The 14119-nt window shown below is 40.3% G+C and overlaps 2 protein-coding genes across 8 annotated transcripts in view; one reads left to right on the forward strand and one right to left on the reverse strand.

The window, feature by feature from the left end:
• Positions 1-2525, reverse strand: part of GLIPR1L1 (GLIPR1 like 1) — a 32216-nt gene extending 29691 nt beyond the window's left edge. The window contains exon 1 of the mRNA XM_070506603.1: positions 2349-2525. Within this exon, the coding sequence (XP_070362704.1) occupies positions 2349-2525 (177 nt within the window). The remainder of the gene's footprint in view (positions 1-2348) is intronic.
• Positions 2526-8799: 6274 nt separating this feature from the next.
• CAPS2 (calcyphosine 2) overlaps positions 8800-14119 on the forward strand; it is a 52627-nt gene continuing 47307 nt past the window's right edge. For 4 of the 7 annotated variants that reach the window (XM_070507314.1, XM_070507315.1, XM_070507317.1 and 1 more), the window contains exons 1-2: positions 8800-9018; positions 12792-12898. In XM_070507314.1, the coding sequence (XP_070363415.1) occupies positions 12821-12898 (78 nt within the window). In that variant the 5' untranslated portion in view covers positions 8800-9018; positions 12792-12820. Of the gene's footprint in view, positions 9019-12791; positions 12899-14119 lie in introns of those variants that run through there. The other 3 variants (XM_070507320.1, XM_044747947.2, XM_070507318.1) reach the window with 3 other exon arrangements.

Below are 14119 nucleotides of genomic sequence, written 5' to 3' on the forward strand. Positions count from 1 at the left end.
CCAGGGAACATGAACAATACTATACCAGGGCACATCATAATCAAATTGTTCAAAACAAAGGATAAAGAGAAATTCTTAAAAGCAGCCAGAGGAGAAATACATATGAGGTACATGGGAACAAAGACAATGATCCAGCAGATTTCTCATCACAAACAATGTGTAAGAAGATAGAAGATAGTGGGAAAACATCTTGAAAGTTCAGCCTAGAATTCTATACCCAGTGATAATATCTATCAAAAATTAAGAAGAAATAAAGACTTCAAAGACATAAAAAGTTGATAGGATTAATTACCGACAGACTCACAGTATAAGAAATGTTAATGTCCCTTAGGTGGAAAGAAAATGATACCAGGTGGAAGTATGGATTTGCACACAGAAATGAAGAGACCCAGAAAATGCTGTAGGGGAGGAAGACATTTCCTGTAGCCACTCTAGGTCTTTCTGGCTGGACTATGAATTAATTTCACATGAGACAGAATAACAGGAGAAAATTAAACAAAGCTTTATAACATGTATACATGAGAGAGACTCAGGCAAACTGAGAAACTTGCCAAAATGGCAGAGGTTCTCATCTTAAACACCTTTTTCAGCTAAAGACAAAGGAGGATGTTGGGGGTGGTGGTTTGGGGCTTCAAAGGAGAGGAAGGCAATTCACATGGAGATGGAAAAGCAAATGTTTGGTAAATAGAACTTTGATAAGAGTGGGCTTAGCAAGGGTCCTCCCAGTCTGCCGAAACCCAGAGTTATCTATGGTGATGGCCTGTCCTGGGGACAGGCCTTTATTTTAAATTTATTTTAAGCACTTAGAGGGAAGGTCATAGTTTCTTTCAGAGTCTTTTGTTCTTAAAAATAATCAAGGCAAGGCAAAGAGACATATTTTGGGGTGGCCAATTCTGATCCCCCACAACGCAAATGGTAAAAACAACAAAGACTTTTACACGTTTACAAAGTCAAACTACAAAACAAAGTGAGTCCAAAGAAGGCTTGTTTTCATTCATGTATCCTCCACCCTACTCCTTTCTTCCCTCTCTCCTGCAGGTAGTTATGTAAATTTAAATTAATTTTATGTTTACCCTTTCATTGTTTCCTTTGGAAAATATAGCATATATATGTGTTTATATAGAATATGTGTATATATATGTAAATATACACACACATATTTAAGTAGCATTTTTATAACATAAAATAGTTCTTAAAAAAAGATACTGAAATATAGAGCAAACTGCATAACAAAACATGCCATTGACCGTCCCAACCTGTTGGAGATTAAAGTATGTGTTACATATCAAAACATTTTAACAATTCTGATTAAAGAGATGGGTTTATTTTTGCTTAATCCAATATTTCCTAAATTTACATCCTTTTCTCATGTAGCAGCATAGTGCAGTTTTGAGCTTGTTTTAGCGCCTGAGTTGTGACTTTATAACTACTTCCACTTTATTTTCTGCTGGCTAGACAGGAAGAAAGCTGGAGCAGATATAAGAGTTACAGTACAGCTACATCTGCCTAGTACATACATAAGCAAGACTAATGCTATCCACAGTTATGTTCATAATTTCATGATGACATCCTATTTACATGCAAGAAAAAGTTATAATGCAAGGGAAATCTCCAGCAGTAAAATTCATAGTCAATTTGTTAAAAATTTGTAAATTCTATGGATTACTTTAATAATCCCATGTTCTTTATGCTCATTCTTCAATAGAGCACTCTTGTTTTGCTTTATTGTCTATATGACGGAGATCTACAACAATCAGTCAAGGTTTTTGAAATTAAACTTCACATATTTATTTTTTTTCATGAATTGACAATCTGATATTCTTCAAGCAGTGATTTCACTATTTATATCCTTGTACAACATTGTTTTTTTCAGATGAACACCACACATGTACTGTTGTTTCAACCTTGACTTCATAAGATATAAAAATAGATAAGAAAACAAAGCAGACTCTCCATGCCAGTGCTAGTTCTTTTATGCACAGTACCTTGACTGTGTGGTTTGGGAAGCGCTAGCCAAAACGGAGCGGGCGGAACCCGTGCAGCGTAGAGAAGCCTGAACCATAAACCAAGCAATTCACAAACACGGCCCTCCCCAACCTCCTTCTCTCCCCGTCCCGACCGCCACACAAGGGAGCGAAATCCACTAAGTCTTGGCAAGGAAGAGCTTCAAGCTTTCCTTTCCCATCCACTCCTATGCTACCCTGGAGGAGACAGCCCAGCCAACCTGTGATTTTTAACTGCATGCTGAAAGTCCAGACTTATTTCATACAAATGAGTCTATGAATTTATCCCCCAGATGTCTTAGGACTAACCAGAGAAATAAGATCCCGGCCCGAGTTCTTTCTCACCATGTGTTTCATGTTGGCCGCGGGGGGATCGACTTTGCCACGCATTTCGTTGTGACTCTTGACGCAAGCGTCTATAAAACTCTGGTCTGTGATGGAGGGGACTTTGGGAAGCGATTTACTGGCTACTAGACAGAGACTTAAGGTCCATAAACAATTGAGTTTCTTCCTCAGAACCATGGTGGGACGCAGAGAATGCCCCGACTGCGCAGACCTTCAACGGCTGGGCCAGTGAGTGTCCCCCGCCCCCCGCCTCTGGGGACCACGCTCTCGCCCGGCTCCGTGCGTCCGTCCGCACAAGCTTGAGGCCAGGGAGGGGATGCGCAGCGGGCCGGGCCGGCGGGCAGGGACAGAGCCGAGGTGGGACAGGCGGCAGGATTAGCCCGCTCCAGAACTCTGGGCCACAGGGAAACCCTGAGTCGCCCTCTGGTGCAGTTTTAACCGTCCGAGGAGCTTTCTGCGGACCCAATCCTGAATCGCTGCCGAGCGTGCCTGGATTACAATCCAGATTGTAACATGCAGGCAGCACAGTGTTATGTAAAAGGACGACATGTATTAGATGCTGACACTGGGCCAGGCCTGTGCAAAACCCTGTATATTAGTTTCACAGACTCAGTTTCTGTGTAGAGCTTTTTTACTGTTTTAAATAAACTGCAGCATCATATTGTCCGTTTCCTCAGAGATTGGGAATAAAGCAAGAGTAGACATTTTGAACACTCGACGACATAATGTGATCTTAAATTTTTACTTTGTAAAAATTTAATAATTTATTGCCTTTTTCTCATTTGAAGAGACTGACCTAGAAAGATAAAAATAGATACTGGAAAAGTGTAGCCAAGTAGTTCTCTGGACAAAATCTTCTCTTGGTACTTAAATCTGGAACAGACCTGCTTTGGTGACTAGTGAACTTCAGATGAAGCTCTGCCTAGGTTGGCGTGCTAACGACTAGGACAGAGGACACTGTTATTTTACCTACGTTGCAATATAAATCAGCTTCATGTGGCTTAATGTTTTAAATCCATTATATCGGTTATATTGTTATTCAATAATAAACCGGCACTTTTTCTGACTGACATTTCTCACTGTTTCTGTGTTTCAAATAAATATCTTTATTGGATGATTTGATGTTGTTTACAATGCCATTTAATTCAAGTGAACACATATTTACACCTACTGAATGTTCTAGTCAATTAGCCTTGCCATTAAGAAAAACAACTTTGATGCAACTAGTTACCACTTTTTAATAGAAAGCAGAAAACTAAGTTATAAAATGGAGAAAAATACAAGGATCCTAATGGAAATTCGACTGAGCAATAGAGAAAATATTTCTGGTCCATTATCTACTAATGAAGAATTGCAATATATGTGACTTCGGAATTACATACACAGTCCAAACTGAGCTTCCGATATCCCACACCCCCATCCGGACCCTCCCATGTCTTCCCTGTCTCAGTTCCTGGCAGCCCCATCCTTCTGATGGCTCAACCCCCAACTTTGGAGGCTTTAGTCCTTAGTAAATCCTGTTGAATTTGTCTTTGTATTTTCCGACCTTGAGCACTGCTCACCATTCGAAATGGCACCTCCTTGATTCTGTGCATAATTGCAGTGGCTTCTTAGTGGCTCCTCCTGCTCCCATTCTTCGCCTCCTGTAGTCTATTCTTCAGACGCAGACACTGTGATCGTATACAGGCTTTAGTATACGTAAGTATTTTGAGTGACTACTATGTACCAGGTGTTCTTCTTGGTGCTTGGGATATAACCATAAAAAACAAAACAAAACAATTGGCCTTTCTAGAATCCTAGTGAAGGGAAACACAATGCATGACAACATAATAAATAAATGCTATAGCACGATTTAGAAAGGTGGTAATATCTATGGAAAAAATAAATGAGGCTAAGGAGTTTAGGGACACTGAGGGGGGTGTGGAGGTGGGGGTGGCAGGTTGTGGTTTTAAATAGGATGATGAGTGTGGATGTCTCTGAAAAGGTGGCTTTTGAGCAAATACTTGAAGGAGATGCAAGAGGAAAGCATGTGGATACTGGAGAAAGAGTATAAATACAAAGTGGAACTGTAACACCAGGCAAAAATCAGATGGAAGATGGGAACGCTTAGTGATCACAGTTGAACTATTCCAAGGTCTTGTATTGCTGGGGGAAGAGTGGAGATGCTAACTTTTGATTCTGTTAAGTGATGCATACGTATTAAAATTTAAGAATAATTATTAAAAGAAAGAAATACCAAGCTAGTAGAGGGAAAATGACAAAAGAAGGATATTTAATCAACCCAATAGAAGTCAAGAAATCAGAAAGAGTTTTTACTTTTTTCTTTCTTCATATGTATTTAAGATTATTGATGTTTCTTGAATTACAACTTGAGCTGCAACTCAAGGTTTGAAAGTATACTACTTTTATTGGTATTCAGTTATAAATATAGTCATGTGCCACATAATGATGGAGGATACATTCTGAGAAAAGCATCTTTAGGTGATTTTTTCAGGTGCAAACATCACAGAGTGCACTTACACAGACCTAGATGGTATAGCCTGCTACACACCTAGCTGTACGGTACTAATCTTATGGGACCACCATCCTATATGCAGTCCATTGTTGACTAAAATGTCCTTCCGTAGTGCATGACTGTAGATAGAATGAAAAAATAGTCAAGAAGTACCCCTATGTACCTCTCAGAACTGGTATACAACAGAGATGGCATTTTTGATGAGTTAGGTGATATGGGCTTCTTAAAATATATTCTCATATAATTACTTATCCCGTGGAAAAATGTACGATTTAATCACTTCCTTTTCGTTACACAAAATTAAATTCCAGATTAAGACTTAAATGTGAAAAAAATCTCTAGAGGAAAATAAGAGAGTATTTCTAAGACCTCATTCCATTGCCTTTATCTATATTTATAATCTTCATATTCAAATATTTAAATAATGTTCTCAACACAGCATCCAGAGTGATGCTGTTAAATGTAAGTCAGATCATGTCACTCCTCTGCTCAAAACCTTCCAATTATCAGTTGCCCAGGCACTCACAGCAAAATCCCAAGGCCTCACAAGGGCCTCCAGGCCCTTACACAGTAGTGCCCCTCTCTGATCTCATCTCCTGCTTCTCTCCCCTCCTTTTCTCTCCTCCAGACACTCTGGCCCCATTGTTGCTCCTTGAAAAAGCCAAGGTGCTCCTGCCGCCGGGCGCTTGCTCTTGTTTCTTCAGCTAGAAGTCTCTTCCCTGAAAGCTCCACGGCTCCTTTACCACCTCCTCCAAACATCTGCTCCAATTACACCTTTTCAAAAGACCTGACAGTGGGATTGTATGTTACCCATCCTACCCTGTCACTTCCCATAAGCCTTTTTCTGCCTTACACTTCTCCATAGCCCTTATCCTCACATCTTATGATGCAATTTTCTTATTTTTATTGTCATCATCTCTCCCCTTAATTGAATGCAAGCCCCAAGAGGAGGGACTGCTTATTTGCTATTTTTTTACTACAGTATCCCAAGCATCTCAACAGAGGAGTTCAATATTTGACGAACCAGTTAACAAATGAATCTTTAAGACTGCAATCAAATGTTAGTTCCTTTTACAAGGTCCTCCAATTAGAAGGAATCTCCTGTCACTAAATCACCTCATGTTCCTGTGTCTATTTCTCTTTTTCCCTCTGCATTAGTCAGGGTTATCCAGAGAAAGGAACACCAGAACATATGCCCCCCACTTTACACCCACACACACACACATACTCACAGACAGAGATTTTAAAGAAATTGGCTCACACAATGGTGGGGCTGGCAAGCCCAGTCTGCATGGCCAGCAGACAGGTGGAAGACTAGGGGAGAGCTGATGCTGCAGACTTGAGGCTGCAGGCTGGAAACTCATGCAGACTTCCCATGTTGCACTCTGGAGGCAGAATCCCATCTTCTTTGTGAAACTTCAGTCTTTGCTTTTAAGGCCTTCAACCAATTAGATGAGGCTCACCCACACTTTGGAGAGTGATCTACTGTACTCATAGTCCATTGATTTAAATGATACTCACATCTAAAAACTATCTTTTTGAAACATCTAGACTGGTATTTGACCAAACACCTGGCCACCATCATCTAGCCAAGTTGACATATAAAATTAATCATCATACCCTCTTACTCCTCCAAACACTTCATGTGCCATATTACTTTATTCTTCCTTTCCTCTCATTCACTGCATTCAATCAATTTACAAATCCTGTTAGCTCTACTTTTAAACTATATCCTGAATCCAAACACTTCTTTCCATTCTGCAAACTGCCAACATCCTGGTTAGAGCCACCACCATCTCTTACTGGACAAAGGCAGTCACATCTTTCTACTCAGTTTCTCAGTATCCATTCCTACTTCATTACAATTTATTTTCCATAGAACAGCCAGATTTTAAAACATAAGCCCTCCTCTTTTCAAAACCCTCTAACGACCTCTTACCACACTTATAAAATCTGAAGACCTCAATATGGCCCCCAAGGCACTACAGAACCTGACCGCAGTTAATCTCGGGTCCCTCTCCTACATTCTCCCCTGGCTCGCTCTACCTCAGCCACATCTGCCAGTTTGACGAGGATGCTGTCTCTTCAGGCCTTTTGCACTTGCTGTCCCCTTTACCTGCAGAATTCCCCCCATTGAAGCCATACCTGATCATACAGCTACACACAACATACACTTCCTACATGTCAGTGTCTATCCCATTAGCCCACTGTATTTTTCCTCACCGTGTTAATTGCTACTCCACATTGGACATTTGTTTATTTAATGCTGTTGCTTCTATGAGATTGTAACCTTCACTAAAGCAGTGCCGTTGTTTGCTTCACTGCTCTAGCAGCACCCAGAGCAGATACTGAGCCTGTGTGCCCTCAGCAAATATTTGTTGAATGAAGAAATGAGCACGCTTTAACTTTCTAATAAAGTTGTATACAATTGTAAGCTCCTTTAGAAACTATATCTCATTTGTCACAGACACGCTAGGGGCTCAATAAATATTTTAGACTTAATAATTTAAAAGGCAACGTTGAGTAGGCTTATATACTTCACTTTTTCTAACATTGCATTTATTTGCAGATAGCAGGTGTTCAATGGATGTGTCTTGAGCTTCAAATGCAAATTATTTTGGATCTGCAAATAATATGGGTTAACATATAGCTAATTTAGTTCCATTTTGTATACAGACATTAATTGGCTGTAATAACAACAGAACTTTCATAGAGTAGTTAATTGTTTTGAAAATTGACTGAAAAGTACAATTTATATAATCAAAACATAGATCCATGATTATTGCTTTTATAATAGATGTTTTAACACAATATCTGAATTGTGTAAATGTGTTTTTTTAGACCATGTTCCTAATAGCTTAAAGAAGTGTATTCAGAAATACTGGAGCAATTTATGTGTACTGAGCCTCCGTGCCAGGAACAGACAAGGACAGGTTCTAATGCTCTTGTCTTCAATACCTATTTGTGGAAGGGGCAAGGTTAGTTGAGTAGTAGAATTTTTTAAGGTCTTTGACAAGCTTATAAAAATTGAAGTTCAGTTTTTGTTTCCTTTTTCCTTTTTTTCTCAGTTTATCTTTGGGGGGTGGGGGAACTTCCTGGAGTGTAGGAGAGAAACAGGAGTGATTGCCTGATACCCATTGACCTCACTACTGTTATGCTTTTAGATATATTTGTATTTTTACTCCAAAACTGCTCCCACCTGCAAATTGAGATACATGCATTTTGAGAGAAGCTAATTTTGAAAAGACACTGCAGATTAGAGAAACAAGTTGATTGTCCGGGAAGAGAACTGGATCAGGCTTCAGAAGATCGTAGTCCCAATTCAGGTATCTGACGCTTGACTGTGTAATTCAGGAAAGTGACGCATATTAGAGGGGAGTGGAAGCTCAGAAACCTCTCAAACCAGACTATTCCTTTGATTGATAAGGAGCTGACACCCAAAGACATGGTGTGCAGAGCAAAGAATACAACGGAAGTTTCCTGATTCCTTGGCCCGTTCCTTTTCCATTATATAAGTATTTTCATTTGTAATTATATACATAATTACATATGTGATCATATATGTATATGTGCATGCATATTTAAAGTAATGCTGTATAAAACACATTAAGCAGAATTCCCTGAAATGAAGAATTACATACGACGCCAGCGCGTACGCCCGGGCTTTGCCCTTCGCGCTGCGACGGCGCCTGCCAGCGAGCGGCCCCGCGCCCGGCGGGGTCGGAGGAGCGCGCGCGGGCTTCCTCCGCGGGGCGCCGGGGTCGGAGGGGCGCGCGCGGGCTCGGCTCCGCCGGGCGCAGGACTCTGGGGCGGGGCGGCGGGCGGGACGGCGAGGGGGAGGCGGTGGCAGCCGGTGGACTTCTTTTCCCGGGAAGCGAGAGAGGGACTGGAGGCCCCCGGGGAGGCGCCTGTTGCCGGGCAACCGAGGACGCCGGCCTGCGCGGCCCGAGCCTCGCTGAGGACTGTGTGTCTGAAGCTGTCTCAGGAGGGTTCTCGGGGAGCCGCCCTGGTTTGTAGCTTTCCCAGCCCTCCCACTCCGGACTTGGTCTTTACCCAAATTGTTGGTCAAGTGAGGTTGGTTGCCTCTGGTGTCTCATCCCAGTCCGTGAATTCCAGACGGGAACAAGGTGGAGCATCCCTCTTGGTACATTGCAGGTACTCTTAAATATAATCTCAACTTTTCGGGGAGTCATGGGGGCGGGGGCAATTACTCTGCTGTGTTTGAAATTAGGAATGATGCCAGGTTCAATTCAAATACTTGGGTTTGTAATCACTTGGTCTCCTGCGGGGGGCTTAGATATTAAATTGTATTTACAAATCTCTTTCCTCTCCTTGATTATGGACTGGTTTTGATCAATTTATTCTTTGCTTTCTACTGTCTTCTGATTTGGTAAAAGCAACATTATAGTCACTAATGTCACTAGCCAAGAGAGAAGTGATGGTAATTAGAATTGAAAATAATCATCCTTAAAAAATGAGGGAAGGGGGAGGCGAGTTCTGTTCTTTTTGGTAGCTCTAAAGATAATATGGTAAGTTGTGGATCTGTTAGTCAGCAACATTCATTTCATGTTAGGAATAACATCTAGCGTCTTGGCAGCAGTTTGGGCGGAGACAAACCATTCGGAAGTGCTCTTCCCTCCTTCTCCCCCCATCCTCCCCCACCCTCAACACACCCCAGCTGGATGGTCAGTGTTTTAGGACAAAGACAACCCTTGGCATCCATTCCAAAGATGGGCTCACGGCCCATTTGTTTGAAATGCTGATTCTTTTGCCACCAAGTTTAGGTTTCCGGTGTTCTTTAGTCTCTGCGGCTAATTCCCCTCCCCTTCTTCTGACTATCACCTGTACCAGGAGGGGTGCAGAACTGGAAAGGGGGCTGAAACGTGTGAATACAGGGTCTGTAATAACTGGCAAATAATTTGGCAAAGTAAAATTCACTTTTCTGGGTCTCAGATTCCTCAGTGTGGAAATCCGAAGGTTGAGCTGTTCTCTCTCTGACACAGGGTATCGCTGAGCTGAGTGCTCTGTGCTGTGGGTCCTGGAGGCCCCCTATATGATGACGGGCCCTTTGAAGGCTCCCATATCTGAATGAACCATTTGTGTGCTAGTAATTGTAGTTTTGAAATAACTCATATCCGAATTGACTGAATTCACTTATTTAACAAATATTTAAGTTCCTACTATTTTCTAGGCTTTCTGCTAAGTGCTGAGATATAGGGTGAACAAAATGGTAGTCCTTCCTTTATGAGGCTTACAGTATAATGGTGAAGAAAAATAGTTACCGCTCATGCTATAAACATGTTATCTAATTGTTTGAAGACAATTTATATGTGGGCATTGTGATGATGTCATAATTATAGGTGCAGAGAAGTGAAACTGATATAAGAATATGTTTAAAATGTGTACAGCTATTACACATACTATGCATTAATTTATTGAGACTACACATTAATTTATTGATTGACTAAGTAAATATTTATTAAGTACCTGCTATTAATATAGCACGAGATACCAACATTATTAGGAGATGAAAAGAACTAATTACAGTGAAGCGTGATGACTGTCATGCCGGAGGAAGTCCAGGGACTAGGATAACCTGGTCATTTGAGGGTTTAAATTTTGTTGTTTTTATTATTTCCAAATGCATTATAATGATTTAAAGTGACCTCTAGTGATTTTAAATGGCTGTAATGTTACTAAGGTATAAATAATTGTGACACTGATGTGTGGAGAAAATCCCTTAGCTGTTTGCTGAGCATCTGTGTCTCAGCTTGGGTTGTTGGCCACTAACCCTCATGACAAATAGAACAGCTCTTTTGATGTGGTTAAATGTAAACAACTACTCCCTCCCCCCATCCAAACCAAAAACAAGTTTAAATACTGGCTTCTTTGTGAAAGATATCCCTGAAAAGAAAGCAATAGGCTGACTACTGCTATAGGACTATTTTCAAATCCGATGATTTGTGATGCTTTCAGAACATGGTTACTGTTGGTTGGTAAGTCATCTTGACTTTGCTCTTATAGTAGAATTCCAGCTTAGAGCAAGGAGTTTGTAGGGGAGGGGCTGTGGAAATAGGGCGAAGGGAACTATATAGATAAGTTAGTAAGGAACTGAGTTATCGTTCCTTACTTCATTGAGTATAAAATAAAACTATGTTTTTATGATAATGATGATGGCTGCCATGTATTGAATGTTAACCCTGTTCCACAGGGTAGAGGAGGATGAGAAAGGTGCTAACATTAAACTCATTTTAGAAATATTGGCTCAGAAAGATTAAAGTTCTTATCCAAGCTTACACTATGGGAAAGTGTCAGAAATGAGGATTTTAATGTCAGTCTATCTGACTCCAAGCTGATGCTATGCTGTGCTATCTTTCCTTAAAAAAAAAAAATTACTATTCGAATAAATCCAAGTCTAACAATAGAAAAAGAAGGTATGAATGAATCATTGGGCACAAATATATCCTTGGGAACATAAGGTCGAAGTATAAAATAAAATATACAAAATTTGGGAGGCTGGCCCAGTGGCATAGTGGTTAGTTGCACGCTTCGCCTCAGGAGCCTGGGTTCACAGGTTCGGATCCTGGGCACGTACCTACGCCACTTGTCAGCCACACTGTGGTGGCATCCCACATACAAAACTGAGGAAGATTGGCACACATGTTAGCTCAGGGACAGCCTTCCTCACCAAAAAGAAATATATATATATACACACAAAATTTGGATGACTGAGATAGTCATGTGATTTTTGTTTTGTACATATTTGCAAGTTGCATATTTTCTTGCAAGCATTTTTACCTATCACTTCATAATTACTAATTGGACCATTCACTCCACTTTATTCTTTGTATTAGATACAGATTCTGTTTGCTAAAAATATTTTCATCAGCCTACTCTGGCAAAAATCAAAACTCATAAAATTTTAGGAAAAGAGTAAAGAAAGTAAATTTGTATTGCTTTGTGGTGGAGATGAGGTACGTGCATGAGTTTCCTTTTGCTGCTGTAAACAATTACCACAAACTTAGTGGTTTAAAACAAATTCATTATTTTATGGTTCTGAAAGCCAGAAGTACAAATGAGGCCTGCAGGGCTTAGAATCAAGATGTCCGCAGGGCTGGTGTCTTTGCAGACTCTGGGGGAGAGTCCCTTCCTGGCCTCTTCCAGCTTCCGGAGACTGTTAGTGACCTCTCCCTGCGTTTGCAGAGCCAGCTCCATAGCATCTTCTCTCCTCTCTGACCTGTCCTCCATCCTTATGTCTTCTCTTTCTCAGTCTGACTGTCCTGCCTCCCTTTTATAAGGACCCGGGGGATTCATTGGGCCACCAGATACTCCAGGATAATGTCCACATTTGAAAATCCTTATCTTTTTATTTTATTTTATTTTTTTTAAAGATTGACCACCTGGGCTAACAACTGTTGCCAATTTTTTTTTTTTTCCTGCTTTATTTCCCAAACCCTCCCCCCGGGTACACAGTTGTATATCTTAGTTGCCGGTCCTTCTAGTTGTGGGATGTGGGATGCTGCCTCAATGTGGCCTGACGAGCAGTGCCATGTCCGCGCCCAGGATCCGAACCCTCGGCCGCCGCAGCGGAGTGCGCAAACTTAACCACTTGGCCACGGAGCTGGCCCCTAAGATCCTTATCTTAATCATGTCTGAAAAGTCCTTTTTGCCATGTAAGGCAGCATATTCACAGGGCCTGGTAATTACAACATGGACATCTTTGGGGGGCCGTCCTTCCCACCAGTATCTGCCCCACATCTGTTGCCTCACGTAATGTAATTGCCTCACAGAAAGTTGATTTTGTTGAAAGAAGTACAAGTGATTAACCACCTCATTTCTTTCCATGTAGTATTATTATGTAATTTGCATGGCTTATTTAAAATTAGAGTAATAATTTTCATTTTATGTTTATTTTACCTTTTTCACAGTATCCTGCATGATAAATACGTGAACTTTAATGGAGTTAGAGGTTAAAGGAATTGCTGCTTCTCCAAGTCAAACTCAGCCATTCTCTGGAAGAAAGAAGCCACTACGAGTATGTATGCTATATGATTTTCCCCTTGTAGGATAATTCGTTAAATAATTTTCTGATTCCTTTCTTCGTGTTTTTATGGCTACTTATACTCCCAAATATTTAGGATCAATATTTCCTAGACTTGAATAATTGAAGCACCAAAATTGAAGATAATTATTACTTAAAAATTGGTCACTACTTGAATTAGCTTTATTTTTTTAAATGAAGCTTATTGTTTCTTCTTATTATTAAAAAACATCTGTATGTCGGCAGAAAATATAAAAAAGAAAAATAGAAGAAGAAAATATCAGTATGCATTTTGTGTTAGCTAGATAGGAAGAGAATCTGGGCTTCTATTATTAGGACTTTTATTCTTCTCAGCCTTCATAATGTCACTGTTGTGTATATCATTGATAATTAAGTGCAAGTTTAAAGCTACTTTGTTCCTGTATCCACCACAGGATTGGGTAAATACAAAATTTAGTTTAGAAACATAAAAATGATGTGTATTTCCTTGCTATTCTTATTATTTCAAATATTGAATGCCTATTGCTTATCAGTGACCATGATATGTGTTTCAATTATTCGTATCACTTAATTCTTACAACAAACCTTTGAGGTGGGTATTCTTATTACCCTGCTTTAAGATAGGGAAGAACTAGAGATTCAGTGACTTGTCAGGATTTTGAACTCTGGTTCTGACTTCAAGATCTGTGCGCCTTACTCTGTCTTCAACCATCTCCCTTTGTATGGATCAGTTAGTGCCTTGGGGTTCCTGGTCGCAGTATTATGGGTTAAATCCGGACTATTTGGTGATTTGAATCAAAGCAGCCCTTCCTGCTGGTCAGAATGTCAAGGACAGTGTTATCGCCTTTCCTGCTGATTGTTTGGTTATCATGTTGTGGATGCTTCAGCTTTTTTCCTGGTTGTTAGGAAAAGCTCAAGGTTTAAGTCCTTAAAAAAATGATTTCTAAAATTACCTTTTTCTGCCAAAATCATATCTTTATTTAGGTCTTAATGCCTTCGTCTCTGTATTAGGAAGGTCCAGCTAGTGGTAGAGTTAGGGAAAAAGTTTATGTTTATCTTAGAACCCTTGTTTCTTAAGAAAACAATAATCCCAGATATCAGGTTATCATCTCTTAGAGTTTGTCAGCAAAGTATCGATATCATAGCTATCAGCTGCCATTTCTGGAGTCTTCTAAAAGCTAGAATTAAAAGTGAGAAATAATATGTAAACTTTTT

The sequence above is a fragment of the Equus asinus genome, chromosome 4, assembly GCF_041296235.1.
Source record: "Equus asinus isolate D_3611 breed Donkey chromosome 4, EquAss-T2T_v2, whole genome shotgun sequence".
Taxonomy (NCBI): domain Eukaryota; kingdom Metazoa; phylum Chordata; class Mammalia; order Perissodactyla; family Equidae; genus Equus; species Equus asinus.